The sequence below is a fragment of the Gymnoscopelus microlampas genome (genome assembly GCF_963454915.1).
Source record: "Gymnoscopelus microlampas genome assembly, chromosome: 13".
NCBI lineage: Eukaryota > Metazoa > Chordata > Actinopteri > Myctophiformes > Myctophidae > Gymnoscopelus > Gymnoscopelus microlampas.
The window spans coordinates 40,068,499-40,085,087 of record NC_139950.1 but is presented as its reverse complement, the minus strand read 5'-3'; the positions used below and the strand labels follow the sequence as shown (position 1 = coordinate 40,085,087).

At 42.1% G+C, this 16,589-nt stretch overlaps 1 protein-coding gene across 5 annotated transcripts in view; it reads left to right on the top strand.

Annotated features, from left to right (window-relative positions):
* klhdc3 (kelch domain containing 3) overlaps window positions 1-8,848 on the top strand; it is a 60,135-nt gene extending 51,287 nt beyond the window's left edge. For all 5 annotated transcript variants that reach the window (XM_084077008.1, XM_084077006.1, XM_084077009.1 and 2 more), the window contains one exon: window positions 6,038-8,848. In XM_084077008.1, the coding sequence (XP_083933134.1) occupies window positions 6,038-6,104 (67 nt within the window). In that variant the 3' untranslated portion in view covers window positions 6,105-8,848. The remainder of the gene's footprint in view (window positions 1-6,037) is intronic.
* The last annotated feature ends 7,741 nt before the right edge of the window (window positions 8,849-16,589 follow it).

The window sequence follows — 16,589 nt, the reverse complement described above, 5'->3', positions numbered from 1 at the left end:
TTAACCCATTGAGACCTGAAGCGGATTCTACATGTCTCCTAAATCTCAACAGTATTCTGGAAAACGTATGTTTCTATTAGGGCTGACCCAAATAACTCGAATATTCGAAGCTTCGTTCGACGGCACATGATTCGAACTTTTTTTTAAAAAATCGAGTAATTGGCCGTTTTTTAAATTTGATAATTTTTTCTTTTTTTTCTTTTTTTTTTGACCCCCCCCCCCCCCCCCACCCCCCAATTGTACAATCTGCGCAGCAATGGACCCGCGCTACAAGAAGTTAAAGTGGCTGTACAATTAGGGAGGGGGGGCCGCGTGCCTTACCGTGCGCCTCAATACGTTTACCTTGCTCCCCCAGTGCAACGTCACGACGTCCTCCTGCCATGTGTTAAGCAAAGCCGTCAACAAACAAACAACAAGAGCAGCCTGCAGACATGTCCGCGAAGAAGTCAGAAGTGTGGTTGCATTTTAAAATATGCCCAGACAACGCCAAAAAAGCTCAATGCCAGATTTGCGAAAAGAAAATGGCATACCTCAACTCAACAACGAGTCTGAAGAGCCACTTGAAAAACGTAAGTAGCAGCATAACGTAGCAGCACATCCATTAAGCCAATGGCTAATGTAGTTAGCATTAGCAAGCAACTTGACTAATTGTTATCATTATATGCGTTTATAGGTGCATATGCTTAAACTGGATGCTTCATCAGCCGGCCCCAGCAGGACACAAACCACTATTGACTCATCAATGACAAAAAGGACGCTTACGGAATCCAGGAAGGGTGTCATAACTGAGGCACTAGTCTCGTTCATCGCAGAGGACATGAGACCAATAAACATTGTGGAAGGGAAGGGATTTAAACAGTTAATAAAATCACTGGAGCCACTGTATACTTTGCCCAAGCGAGAGAATATCTCTCATGCTCTTTCTATAAAACACAGTTCCATTCGTGATCAGGTTAAAAGCGAAATTGATACGTGCTCTGCTGTCAGTTTCACAACTGATATGTGGACCAGTCTACACATGGAGGCATACATGACGGTGACAGCTCACATGATAAACAACGACTGGACAATGAAAAACTACGTGTTGGAGACTAGGGCCATGGAGGAGGCTCACACGGGTGTAAACATTGCACAGAGACTTGGAGACGTAGCCGATGCTTACGCCATACCCGCAAAGAAGAGAGCTGCAGTTGTTTGCGACAATGCGTCCAATATGACTCTGTGTCTCAATACACTGAAAGCAGAGCAGGATTGGGGTGATGTCAGGGGGGTGCGCTGTGCGGGGCATACGCTCCAGCTGTGCATCAATGCCGCACTGAAACATCATGACCCTGTAAACCGTACCGTGGTACATGCTAGGAGACTCGTGTCCCACTTCAAAAAGAGTGCCAAAGCAACTACGGCGTTAAAGGCTAAACAGAGGTCACAGCCAGGCGAGCCAGCAGTCGATCACAAACTAATTCAAGACGTCGCAACTCGCTGGAACTCGACGTATGCAATGCTCCAGCGTCTGTGCGAGCAACGGTGGCCAATCTCGGCTGTCCTTTCTGACCGAGACGTCACTAAAAGAGAGGACCGAGCTCTGGACCTGACAACAGCCCAGTGGGCCATCGCAGAGGATGCTGTAACCATCTTGAAGCCCTTCGTCACTCTGACTGAGCTGTTGTCAAAGGAAGAAAATGTGTCCTTATCAGCAGTAGTACCAATGCTGATTAATCTAGAAAGAGAATATCTGACAGAGGAAGACGATGACAGCCCCGCCACAAAAGCTCTGAAAAGTAAACTGTCGGAGGAAATTAATAGGAGGTGGCGAATCTCAGACCCAACTGATGCTGCTGTCCTCTGCGCAGCCATGGACCCCCGTTACAAGAAGTTAAAGTGGCTGTCCGACGTGAGAAAGCAACAGGTCCACACAGAGGTGACACGTCTGGCTGAGCGCCTGGCTCTCCAGGCTGCCTTTTCTGAGAGTGACGGGGACGAAGAAATTGACGTGGCTTCACCGGCAAAGAGGGCTAAAACGGACCGAGATATCGTCATTGACCGACTCCTCTTGATGGACGATGAAGATGAACCCCACAGTGGCGGCACTGCAGAAGATGAACTGACTGACTTTTTAAGAGACAGATCCAAAGCGGAAACCGGCCCACTGAAATGGTGGGGGTTAAATCAGCACCGCTTTCCCAAGTTGGCAACTCTAGCAAAGCGTCTTCTCTGTATCCCTGCCACTTCAACCCCTTCGGAGCGCATCTTTTCGAAAGCTGGATTTATTGTTAACAAAACTAGAAGTTCCCTGTTGCCAAAAAATGTGGACACGTTGGTCTTTTTGGCACACAATCAAAAACGAGTTCAATCAAAAGCACAGCAGTGAGTAGTCAGACTCCTTATTTGTCCACCAGCCTCTATTTGCTTTTATTTAACTTCATTGTGTCTGTCTTTATTTTTGTAAAAATGTAGACAACAGAAGCCTATTGATTGAGCCTCAAATGAAGGCATTATGTCTACAATGTATTTTATTTTATTTATTATAGAGCTATTTCGTTGTGCTTTCATAAAGCCTCGATCAAATGATGGCTTAGATGGAAGATTTTTTGTTGTTGACATTGTTCTATTGTGTTTCAGACAGTAGGTAATTAATTCATTGTGCTTACTGCTTTCATAAAGCCTCGATCAAATGATGGCCTTACTGCTTTCATAAAGCCTCGATCAAATGATTGCCTTACTGCTTTTATAAAGCCTCGATCAAATGATGGCCTTACTGCTTTCATAAAGCCTCGATCAAATGATGGCCTAGAGATGGAGGATTTAATTGTTCGACACTGTTTTATTGTGTTTTAGTAGCTAATTATTTGTGTTTTACTGCTTTCATAAAGCCTCGATCAAATGATGGCTTTAGAGTTCATTTTTTGTATGCTGATACTTGACAGTGTGTGCACTTTGCAGTAGCCAAACTTACAATGTTAGGCCTACCCTTTTATTTTTGTTTGTATATATGAAGGAACTAGAGGTAATGCCTGTGTCGGACTATTTAAGTTCATGTTAATGTCGGAGCGGGTCGACGTAATTAATTGTGCGTCACTGCTTTCATAACCCCAATTGACGCGGTTACACTGTGAAACAAACAATGTGTTTTTGTTTACTAGAAAGCAAAGAACTTGGTTTAGCTAACTTTTAAAAACGTTTTAAGAGCTGTGTCACGTTTTCGTACAGTAGCCTATGGTATATATTTTTTACCATGTGTTTGAAAAGACATTTGTATAAATAAAAGGTGCTTATTAAGTCCAGTTATGCGTTTGTCTCTCACTCGCCTCTTACTACCTGTAAATATAGCCTACTGCTAATATATGTATATGTTTGGGTTTAATCCAAAGACAAGTAGCATATCCAACTTAGCAATGCATGTATTAATGTATTAATTTCGCTGGCTGCAGACTGCAGATAGGGCAACAGCGCAGGCCAGCGCAGCCTCGCACTGGCAGATTAGCGACCCGTTTTTTTTTTTTTATATATATTCAAAGATTTGCACACATTTTCACGATTTTTCAAAAATAGCAGATCTACAAGCTCGTAGCGCGGCACTCGGTGCCGCGCTATGAGCTTGTATATCTGCTATTTTTGAATAGCCCAAAGTGTAAATGAATGCTTTTTAGCTCAAATCTAAAAATGACACAGTTCCAGGTCTTAATGGGTTAATCAAAATAAGGTTCCAAAGTGCTTTACATTAAGCTGAATAAAAAAATAAACCCATAGCATGTAAAAAAAACTTGCGATGGGAAATAAAACTAAACGATTGTGTCAAACGTGTCAGACTTGTGTCAGACGCTTTTGACACAAAGTGTGTTTTACCACATGATTTATAAAAGAAGACAGTGATTTATCAGGCCTGAGCGCCTTTGGCAGGTCGTTCCAGAGTCGAGGACAGCAAAGGCAACGGTCGACCGTTTGTCTTCAGCCTCGACTCAGGAATGACCAGCAGGTTTTTGAAGTAATTCGTTTTTTAACTCTTTAAGACCGGGAACGCATCTGTGTGTCATTTTTAAGATTTCTTTAGCTATTCAAAAATAGCAGATACACAAGCTCATAGCGCGGCACCGAGTGCCGTGCTATGAACTTGTAGATCTGCTATTTTTGAAAAATCGTGAAAATGTGTGCAAATCATTGATTTATTTATTTTTTAAAGCGAACATTTTTAACTCTGTTACAACTTCTGGGGGTCCCTGGAACAACATTTTTTGAGATGGGGGTCCGTGGCCAAATGTGTATCATTTTTGAGAACCACTGATATTATAGCAACATACGTTTTTTTCCATAAACTGTTTACTGTTGTAGAATCCCCAGAAGCAACGATTTGAGCCACAAATGTTCGCTTTTATGTGCGCAAATTTTCATTGTTTTCCCCAAAAATAGCAGATATACAAGCTGCGGTGCCGCGCTATGAGCTTGTATATCTGCTATTTTTAAATAGCCCAAAGAAATCTAAAAATGACATACAGATGCGTTCCCGGTCATAATGGGTTAAATGGGTGTTAAAACGGTAGCAGTTATAACCAAATTAAAGTTTCTATGCGTGCCACTGCCACCCCTTTGGAACTCGATACTAATTACTCTCGCACCATCACTGCCACCTTGCACACGCTCCACATTGGCGTTGGCAGTTGTGTTTGTAACTCTAAGAGGCTTTTAGGTGAGGTCAGAAAGGTCTCGTTGACTCCCCGTTTGGTCCTTCATTGAGGATCTCTAGCTCCAGTGGCATAGTCTTGCTCATAACCACACACACACACACACACACACACACATGCACAGATGCACACGCACAACGCACACAGCGATTGAAGGAGTGAGTGTGAAACCAGAGCCAGTGATAACAATGTGGGGATCGACCTCTGACCTGTCGGTCAGGTCAGCGCTAGTGTTGGTTGTCAGCCGCTGCTCCTGGTTCTCGTGTTACGGCATGCAGGCCATTGTTCCTACAGACAGCACCGCTCCATCACTGGAGGAACGGAGCTCATCCAATCCTTTGCTACAGTCAGTGTGTGTGTGTGTGTGTGTGTGTGTGTGTGTGTGTGTGTGTGTGTGTGTAGTCATTTGATTAACCAATTAAAGCCGGAGCTCGTAGCACGGCAAACATTTGTAACTCAAATCTTTGCTTCTTATACAAATGTGTTCAGTTTTTTGAAAAAAAATTGATGTTGCCATAATCAGTGGTTCTCGAACTTTTTCATGTCAAGGACCTCCCAAAAATGTATTTGGCCGCGGACCCCCCTCTCAAAATGGGGGTCCAGGGGACCCCCAGAAGGTGTAACAGAGTTAAAAATGTTCGCTTTAAAATATATATATATTTCAAAAATGTGCACACATTTTCACGATTTAAAAAAAAAATAGCAGATCTACAAGCTCATAGCGTGGCACTCGGTGCCGTGCTATGAGCTTGTAGATCTGCTATTTTTGAATAGCCAAATAAATTACAAAATGACACCGATGCGTCCCCGGTCTTAAAGGGTTAACCAATTAAGTACTGTATAATTTGTCGTGCGACAAAGAGCAAAAATAGACAATCCACGAGCTCACTACGCTTCCCATCGTGGCGCATTATGAGCTTCGAGATGTACTGTTTACGGCTATTTTTGGTCGTTTATAAAAGAGAAATTAAAATATTTCCGCCTAATGTTATTCCCAAACTAGGAACGCCAGAGTTAATGTGGTTAAAACCTCATCAAAAGACTGTTGTCTTGTAGTGATGGGTCGTTCATGATCAATTGGTTCAAAAGAACTAGTTTTTTCGTTCATACTCCACGACAGACAGACAGAGCGGTGTGGTTGAGTTGTTTTTCACTAGACATGAACGAATCGTTTGAACAGGTTATTGCCACGAAGGTGAACAAAATCGTTCGTTCACTGAAATTAACGTTTTTTTTCCCACCACTATTGTCTTGAATAATAGCAAGAAAAGAAAACGCAAGATTCAGCATTGTGTGTTGACTTGAATCCTGAAGAAAAAAACCCTAAACTTGTGGTTCCTTCTGCTCTGTGTGCTCTCTAGGTGGGAACTGTCAGCCATGACCACCAACAGCAACATCAGCAGGCCCATCTTCTCTTCCCACGGCTGATGCAGAACCAGAACTCCATCAGAACTCTTGTGTCAGGATCCCGGGGGGGGGGGGGGGGGTGGTTTGGGGTTTTAATCATGTGGCCTCCGATGGACTTTGAGGGACTTCTTTTTTCTTGTACAGTTTGCATCTGGATTATGGACTATAGTTGTTTTTTTCCTCTTGGTTGGGTTTTTTTTTTTTTTTTAATCTCTGGGTGAAAACTGAGCTCTTGCTCACCTGAAAAGTCACTCCTGCATATTCCAGTGGAGTCCATGAGCCCTGTTACGTCTCTGGAAGGTGCTTATCTAGTTTTCTCCCTCTTATCTACAGAATTGGAAAGTGAAAATAAAGTTGTTTGTTTAACAGTGTTACAAGCAGAGATGTTAAGGTTTTTTTTTTTTTTTTTTTTTAAGAGCGGGTAAACGTTTCCCTCCTTTTGAGACACTGTTTCTTTGTGAGAACGTGACTATTGATCTGCTGAATAGCCACACTATCTTCTTTGTAGCCTTCCCTAGTAATTCAATCAGCCTATGATAATCATGGACTTTAAAACCTAAGCACAGGAGAAAAAAAAAGAAGAACTTACAGCCAAAGGTCCTGATTTAACAGCCTCTCTGCTCTGTGGAGACGGAGGACGCCATCCAGATGCCTCGTAGAGACAAGTAGGAGATCCTCTGCTACATAGATTTCGAGAGAGTGAAGTTGTGAGTTGTGTATCTTGCAGATGTATGTCGTTCGCTCTACCATGGTACAGTACTATTTCCAGATCTCGCCCTTTTGTATCGGACACCAAGCCATCTTCTGCGAATGCAGATATTGGACACAGTATACGCAATTGCCAGGCAGACATTTTATTTTGAAACTATTAGATGATGATTACAACAACACACGATCAGTGTCTACCTGTCTATCGCAAGTGTTAGACTGGACGGCGCTGGCTTTGTTCTCCCACATTCTGTGATAGTTTGACTATCACCTTGCTGCTCTTAAACCTCTCAAAAGGTGATGTGTAAGTACTGTGTTTGATGCAAGCTATTGGCCTTGTAAGGTAATGAAGTCCATCTACCTCCCTCTCTCTCGCATGGATGAGAAGGGTGACGAGTTTGTCATTCGGCAAGTCATCCCATGCTAAACTAAATTTTATTTATTATAATTTAACCAATTTCCCCCCTGCCAAAAAGAGGGGGGAAAAAAGGTTTTGTGGCCCACTGGCTATTGTAATAACCACTTTTAGGACGAATAGCGGACGGCAGGTTTAAAGTGGTGAACACGAGACCTGTTGGGTGAACACAAGACCTGTTTTTAGTGCCATTGGATGAGCATTGTACTATCCCCCACCCCCTCCCTCCCAGTATCAGGATGCAAATACTGTGTACGTGTGTGTGCGAGCACATGATCCTATTTATACATGCTGAATCCATGTAAACCAGAGTTCACCGATATCAGCTTCGTACCCATGATCGCCTGGTTCAGCTTGGCTGCTGCAGGGGAAATTGTCACTGGTATGCATAATGTAATGTTTCCCCCATCATATTATAGACAATCCTACTGACTCAAACAACACACCTCGTGACGACCCTATGTTCCCAGTATGTCACAGACAGTACCAGGAAATAGTGCACATGTTTTTTTGAATGACCATACAAGCCAAGCTAAGCCTGAACAAGGATTTACAGATGCATAAGGGCTGTTATGGAACATGCCACTTGCTCACCATCTATCTTGAAACTGATTTGGAAAGACTACAATTCGAGGGATTTCTTCAGGTGATGTCTTTTTAAAAACATTTATTCAGTACTGATAATGGCAAATTTTGAAACTATTTCGATCTCACCAGGTTGTTCGTGTTTACTATAATCAATTATTTACTTTAGTTACAAGGGGCAGTGAAGTGATTGCTGTCTTTTTATTTTATCACTAATTTGAAATGGGTTTCCTTTCCTCATTTAGGAGTCATTGAACAAGCCATTGTATGTACTGTATGTATGTATGAAGCCCAAAGGTTTGCAAAAGTTAAAATGTGAATAGATGCTGTGTTACCTGATTGATTGTGTCCACAAAATTGTGATTTACATCTGAAGTGTTTACAAAATATCCTTCATGTGAAGTGGTGGTTTTACCACTCAAGCCCTGTATACTTCGTACGACGACGAGTTGCTTAAATATTCAATCTACAAGCTCACGGCGCGTCGCATCACGACGCATTTTGAGCTTATAGATCGGCTATCTTTTGCTATTTTTGAAAGAAAATGTTAACGTAAACACGTGGAAGTCATCAGAGTAACCACACTAGAGCCACCTCTCCGCTGGTCAGACCTTAAAAACAGAAAGAGACGTTTTAATGCTGCGTTTTTGCCTATTAAGTAATTGAAAATGGGAGGTTTTATTATTTACAGACCAGCAGTGCCAATATGACTCAGTGAGTCTGATGTGCTCTGTACCACACACACAGACATGGATGTACCACACACTATATGCCTCAACACTGCTGTGAAATACCAGGGAAGTATATCACGTGACCTTCTGTTGTAAACATGCGAGATACACTTGTAACATGCTTGTTCATTTGACAACAAAATGACCACTTAGTAAAAATGGCATTTTTTATTTCAGAACTGAGTCGTTTCTTGATGCAAGATAAAGGAATGAAGATGTTGAGTGATTTGAGTGAAGAACTCATCGGGAAGTTTGAAATGATGTTAATAGAAGTAATCAATGTAGAGGCTATGGTCAAAATAAATAAATCACCTGCATAAAGACTTCACTCTGTGATGGTTACTGGCCTAGAAGACGACATAAATGCTTTTTTTTTACTACAATCAGTTTCTTTTCTTTCCCTCTTTCTTTTGAGTGGGCTGATTATTTGGGCATTAGACAATTGCATATCCGGTATAGTTTCACAAGCTCTCTATCAATACATGATCATTTGAGATATTCTAATCATTTGGAGGGCCTTGGTACAGTATATGACTGGCTACTGTATGTTACGGGGACCACTTGTTGCTTTGAGGAAGGTAGTGCACGCACATCTGTGGCCCAGGTGCAAGACAAGCAAAAGTGTCATAAAAAAGAAGTGTCAACGCTTCAATCTATTCAAATCTTACATCAGGACATACTGTATGAACTTTTTGTTGCTTTGCCATGCTGAGAGACGGTGCTCCAGTTATGATGTGTAAATGTATATAATTATAAATGATTAAAAAGAGTATCGGAAACCAGGTATACTTCAGAAATCTTACTTAGCCCTCAGCAGTTGGGAGTTAGCCTGGTGTAAGAGCTTTTAACAGGTGTACCGAAGTGTAGTCAAATGCACTGACATTATATGAACAGGTATAAAAACAAATGGTCCAAAATGTATTTACTGTATATCCAGTAAGTGTGTGTGTGTGTGTGTGTGTGTGTGTGTGTGTGGGGGCGGCATGGTCATGTTGGACCTCCAAAAAGCGTTCGACACTGTAAACCATTCAATTTTACTTGATAAGCTGAGGGCGATTGGTTTTGACTGCACATCATTAAACTGGATGAGATCCTACTTGGAGGGTAGAGAGCAAGTGGTTGACATCAACGGAACCATGTCCTCTTCCCTCCCGGTGAGCTGTGGGGTTCCTCAGGGCAGCATTCTTGGGCCGTTACTGTTCCTTTTATACATTAACGACATGAATGCTGCCTGTAACTGCAAATTGTTCCTGTTCGCTGATGACTCGGCACTCCTGATCTCGGGAGAGGACAAGTTGCAAGTTGAGGAGGCGCTCAGCTCTGAACTCTCAAAAATCCGTACTTGGCTTACCGATAACAAACTGTCACTACACCTTGGGAAAACTGAATCCATTCTCTTTGGGACCAAACATTCCCTCAGACAGATGGAGGTAAATGATTTCAAGGTCAAAGTCGATGACACAATTATCGCTAGCAAAGAAGAGATTACCTATTTGGGTTGTATTCTCGACAAATACCTGTCGGGTGAAAGCATGGGGACAAAGGTGGTCAAAATAGTAAACCAGAGAACCAAATTTATGGGCAGAGTTTCCTCTTTTGTCAACCCACAGGCCCTCAGGACCCTCTCAGGGGCCCTGATTCAACCACATTTTGACTATGCTAGCACCTCCTGGTACTCCAACACCTCAGTGTCACTGAAGACTAAGCTTCAAACCTCCCAAAACAAACTGATTCGGCTACTCCTCGGATTGGGGCCCATGACCCACCTTTCTCCCGCCCATTTTGCCAGCCTAGGCTGGCTCAGGGTGGAAGACAGGGTTAAACAACTAAAAATGGGACTGGCCTTCAAAATTGTAAACGAAAATTTGCCCGATATGCCCCCTATTCCCGCATATCTGAGTAAATACCTCCAAAAGGTTAGTGACACCCACAGTCACAATACCAGAGGGAGCGTCAACAACAATTTGGTACCACCCACCCATAAAACAAACATGGGCAAATTCTCCTTCTACAGCACTGCCACCCAGGATTGGAATGGGCTAACCCCATCCCTCAAAAAATGCAGTTCGCTGGGCTCATTTAAAAGAGCCTTAAAAAATCACCTTTCAGGAGGCCAAAAGAGGAGGTAGTACCATTTTCCTATTAGATAGCCGACCCCCCCCCCTGTTCTTGTACATATCCCCCCCCCCCCCTTTTTTATTTTTTTATTTTCTTTTGTTGTACATAGTATTATATGTATGTATATATGTATGTATATATATATATATATATATATATATATATGTGTATAGATATATATATAGATATATAGATATATATATATTCTTGCTGTTTTTTTTATTTTCTTTGTGTAATGATATTCGAACTGTGATGCCACTATATATGTCTATGAATTGAATACCAAGGCCCTCATTGGAAACAAGTCCGCAAGGACTTTTATGAACGGACCTGTTAGACAAAGTATTTTAAATGTAAATGTGTTGTTTTACATTTTTTGCCTAATAAAATATTCAATCAATCAATCAAACAAAAGGAATATACAGTCGACTAAATATTGGTGTTTAGGGATTTTTAGGTGCAATACCATGTCCTCTATTTAGGTGCTACGTGGTTGAATATGCATTTTTTAATGAACTAAAGGCATTGGGTGTATCTACATACAGATTGCCCTTTATTATTTACCCTATTATTATTTTATTTACATAAAAAGAAACAAGACAGGATCTAATAACTCTGTGGATCTCAGTAACTATATGGCCTATCTAATTCAAAAACAAACATAACTTGAAGAATGCGTGGAGGTACTTCTTTGGACTACTGGCAGAATGCACAAGACATTTGATGCTGATCGCTCCAGCAGTTTATGAGATTAGACCTAGACAGACAAACAAACATACAGATACTGTAGTCCCTCTTCTAGACGGCTAGTCTCCTACTGTGCCATGCTGTTACAAGACAGGGTATAAAACACGCAGAGGTTTCTCCTGTGCAACTATTACATTAAACGAGTATGTCTGTCTGGACAGATTATACCCATGTATGGACCCATATACCCATATATGCACATGCCACAGTACTTACATGACCCACAGCCAAATATATGGCCAGAGATCAGCTCAAATAAATGTTGTTGGGCAACAGTTTCTGTTGAGTGTGAGGTCAGACCAGCTCAAACAGTGGGAGAGAGGGAGAACTTACTTTACACACGCAATAACCATCCAGTACCGAAACATACTGTATGTGTATATATATCATTCATTCATTGTCTGGTCATCTTAAACTGTATGCATTTGGTCAAGGTTGAATTGGCTCTAGTGACCAACATTGCATAAGTACTCTGGCATTCATTCTATGGTCATGCCAGGGAATGGCTAAAGGTTAAGTGGCTGTTTTTGCCGGTGCAGATGGATTCTGTCTTGGGGCTCATTTGGGTGTTTGGCTGTGTGTCTATAATCACACTCCCTTGGGAAAAGTACTCCAGAACAACCCTTTCAGTTTTTTTAAGAGTAATTTGTGTGAAGCAACTGAAGTTTTGCAGGGTTGCCACTGTGCTCTGACCACCTGATGCCTGTGGTCATTTCACTCAGAAATAATCCATTCTCATCATTTAATTGTCTGTCTCATAATGGTTTTATGTTTACAAATGAAGGCATTCATTCCTTAAAGACAACAGGTAGATTGCCTGGTGAACCCAATTACCAATCATTGGGACGTTACAGACATAAACATCCACCAACCAATTAGACGTACTGAACAATGTTCATTAAAAATTGCTAAATTCACAAATACGGTATATATTCCAAACTGTGGATATCAGTGTGGAACCTATAAATACAGATACAACTACATCTGTTCAAGCCACAACTACTATTTGGTATGATGCCGTTTCATTTTTACTTAAATATATTGCAGTGACTTCCAAGGTTTTGTTTTGTTTTGTTTTATATTGTCTTTTTTTAAATGGCAGGAACAGATTACACTCTGGAAGTCTGAATGTAATGATTCGTGTTTATACACAAGGGATGAAATGACATTCTTCATTCATGCCAGCAGGATGATGAAGGCAAAAACACTACCGTTGTGAGAGTTATTTTTCATGATTCCCACCCATAATGGTTGAGCCACACTTTTTCAATTCCAATAAATGTTTAGGTCCTCAGCTTTGTGTCCATGTTCATATATCTGCCAGTCTAATGCTTCTGTGCTCATTACCCCTAATGTTCTATTCAACTTCTGAGATATTTGACCTATGTGGTATTTATTACATTGACAAAAGAGCAAATACATGACGGGTTGTTTTACAGGTGATGGGGATCAGATTGTGCACTCCTTTCCTTTGTGTATGATTGATTAATTGAGCCATTTAAGCAAATATCAATGGGATTGGTATTTAAGATAGTCAAAGACAGTGCCCTCATACCCTCATACTTGTCTAACTACTGTACTTCTCCAAAGTGAGTGATACCCACAGCCACAACAATAGAGGGAGCGACCTTGACAATTTAGAAGGAGCATGGGAAAATTATCATTCTACTAAAATGTGGAATGCCCTCACACCGTCCATTAAAGGATCTGTAACACTGGTTTCTTTCTAAATTGGCCTGAAAAAACATCTACCAGGAGACCTCAAGGGGAGGTAAATGTAATTTTCCCATCTCTTTTGTACATATAGAGTTTGTATTTGTTGATGACATGTATTATTGTGTCAATTTTTTATACTACAGTATGTTGATTCATTGAATACATAGGACCACAATGGAAACAAGTCCCCAGGACTTTGTGTTATCCTTTTAGCCTTAATGTCTTACTGTTCCACGTGTTGTTTACATTTCTGACTATCAATCAATCAATGATGTTGAATCCAGGTCTTTGCCGAGGTGATTCACACTCAAAAGGACAGAGCCACCAGGACACCTGTATCCTGTTTGTAAGTTGCCAGATTTCCACCCTGTGAATTAAATGTATATGTCCTCTCTGTACCTTGACATTTTCTGACATGTTTATCCAAAGAAGGTCAACTGCAGGACACTCTTTTATTCACCCACTGTGTGCCATGCATCCCATTGATACGGTCACATCTATGTAGGCCCTCTATCTAGCATCTGCCATGGCCTCCTGTGGCGTAGACGTCACCTTGGCTTTGGACACGAGAGCCCCACTGTTGGATCCAGGCATAGTTCTTCATACTAGTGTGTGACCTGGCTCTGAATCTGCCCCGCCAGCCTGTCTGGTATAGCCCTCTCTGACCACTTAAATTAGTACACTATCTAAACAGGGAAACCCACAGTGTCCCCCCTCCCCAAGTCCTGCTCGTGCCCACCAGACTACTTAATGGGACGCGTGCGGCTGCTTGGGGTTGTCCCATCATTATAGCCTCACCCAGAACCCCCTGTATGCCCTGCCTGTGTTTCTGAGGCCTGTATTAGTGTGGTCTGGCAGTTTGTTCCTGTCTGTCACCAGCATGGTGCTATAAAGCCAGCGTTATCTGCATGTGTTAAGTGCAAGCCACAGACGGTAGGTCAGGCTAAAGGAGAGACACCCTGTCCCGCCTTGCCACGCTGCACACAGGAAGTGGGGCCGGGTGCCGGACCCTCTGTCTGGACCCCCAGCCCTCTGCTGCCAGGGTCAGCTGCTGCTGTGGGCGCTAATGCAGGGAGACACTCAAGCCAAATAGCTCAGAAAATCCCAGGGACCCTTGAGAGTCAGACTTGAGGATTTGTTCAGAGTGATTTGTTTTGGCTTGTCCTTCTCTCCCTATCTAATTTCCACGCTCAAGTTCTAGTTCTCTCGGTCCCTGCAATGCTGGAAACCTGTTAAAGTGGGGATTTGAGGCAATTAACACTGAAGGAGAGCAGATTATAAAAGTTGTGGCATCTTGAAAATGTTTTGCAAATATGGTGTTCTCAGGTGATAGGTGGAAACTCTGAAGGCAAGGCAATAATAAAGACCCTACAATACATACTTCTGTGTACGACAAATAGCAAAAATAGACAACATACAAGCTTGCATGTGTTGCATTGCACCAAAAGAGATTTAAAAAATAAATAACTTAGGCTTTCTAAAAATAGGGACACCAGGTTAAAAATTGATTATCTTTAACATGGGAAGAAGTAATGTCTCTAAATGTTGCAATAAATTATACAAGCTAATTTAGGCTTACAATTCCTGTTTCTTTATTTACTAATGATGTACTGTATGTTGTATATACGTATATTGGATATTTCAGGTACAAATTGTGTTGCTTTGTTTTTGTCAGAGTGGCATTATCTCAGTATTACAGTGAGCAACAGCTCTTCCTTCACTGTTCAGAATCCATTTCCAGAGAATCCTCCTCTCTCTCTCCTGACACTGCACAGCCCCTGACAGCCCCTGACAGAAAGGGGACCTCATACTAGTACGTGACCGCCCTTCGACGCCAGTCTGTCAGGATCTCCACTGACAAACTTGACTGTGAGTAGAGCTTCTGTCGCCACCCGCAGTCCCCACTGGCCCCGTGTCTGTCACCATGCATAAACTCACCTCATCACTGTTGTCCTCCTACCTCTCACTGCGGCACACTGAACAATTGATGCCCAAGATGCTCCTGCTATAAGATTCAAGGGTTGTGTGTGCGTCTTGAGTTTTCTTGTGTGCTGTTACAGTATGTATGTACCCATCCTCAAACAAGGGGCTAACTTTGTTCTCCTGCTATGCCACAAAAATGTGGAACGACCCTACCAACAGTCTTGAAAGGAGTGTAGATCCCTACTCTCCTTAAAAAAACGCTCTAAAGGAGCACTTACAGATGACTGCAATTCAAAACTGTCCCATGTAAAAAGTCAAAGCCTACCCGCAACCTGTTTACTGTACATATTTTGATTTTTGATTTCTAACTGTTTATATGTTTTGCATAGTATTGTATATTTGTCTGTCATTAATGTTTCGATGAGTTGAGTACAAAGGACCCCAATGCAAACAAGCCATATAGGCTTTCTTGGGTTTAGAATCCTCTTAGCAGACCTTGTATTGTGCTGTACTTTACTCTGCTTTTTTTTTTTTTGTAAAAAATCCTAATGTCTGTTTCAGTCGCAGTGGGATCTCGCAGCAATCAATCAAGTAGCCTACTGTACTCAGTAGTCTACTAAAGTGGTTCTCAAAGTGGGGTCCGGGGACCCCAGGGCCCCAGGCATCCTTATGGGAGTTCCAAGGGGTCCTCAGCAAAATGAGGAACAGTTTGAACACTTAAGTCCCATTTTCTACAAGCGTTGTGAGATTGTTGAGCTTGTAGATCTGCTTTTGGGGAAAATCGCATGACAAACAAAGACAAATCTTCTCTTATTGGAGTCCCTGGTACAAAATGACATATCAATTTGGTAGGGCGTTGACATGAAAATGTTATGCAGAACTACTGCAGTAGCCTACTGCAGCTGGTATGCTGCTGCTTGGAGCTCTGACAAACTGCCCCCTCTTCTCTGAGACATACCAAATTATAATGCATGCAGTGCAAACCTATTTGGAACATTGGAAATAATAAATGAAATTATGATTGGGCAGAATAGGCTAATATCTCTCTCTCTCTCTCTCTCTAGTACATGGGTCTTCAACGTTTTCAGGCTAAGGACCCCTTAGCTGAGAGAGAGATGAAGCAGGGACCCCCACAACATATTGTATAAAATTGTGATGCAGATTTTTTAAATTCATTGATTTCTTAGACGGCTTGAACTGTCAATACTTGGCCTGCTCTTTTTTTTTACCCTCTACACCAAACCTCCTAGCACGGCGAGGCGTTGTGAGCTTGTAGATCGGCTATTTTTGGCTAATGTTCCACTCAGAATAGGGATGCTAGGGTTCAAGTGGTTCATATGAAAAACATGATCCTATCACACAAAGATTTGGCGGACCCCCTGTAGTAGCTCTGAGGACCCCCTAGGGGTCCCGGACCCCCTGTTGAAGACCCCTGCTCTAGTACTATCAGAGATGGAAAGCAGCGGCAGATCCATGCAGGCTCAGTAACCACCAATTGGCAAGCAAAAAGGAGGACACAAATGAAAGAAAAAACAATTTGTGGTCACTGTTGGATCAGTTATT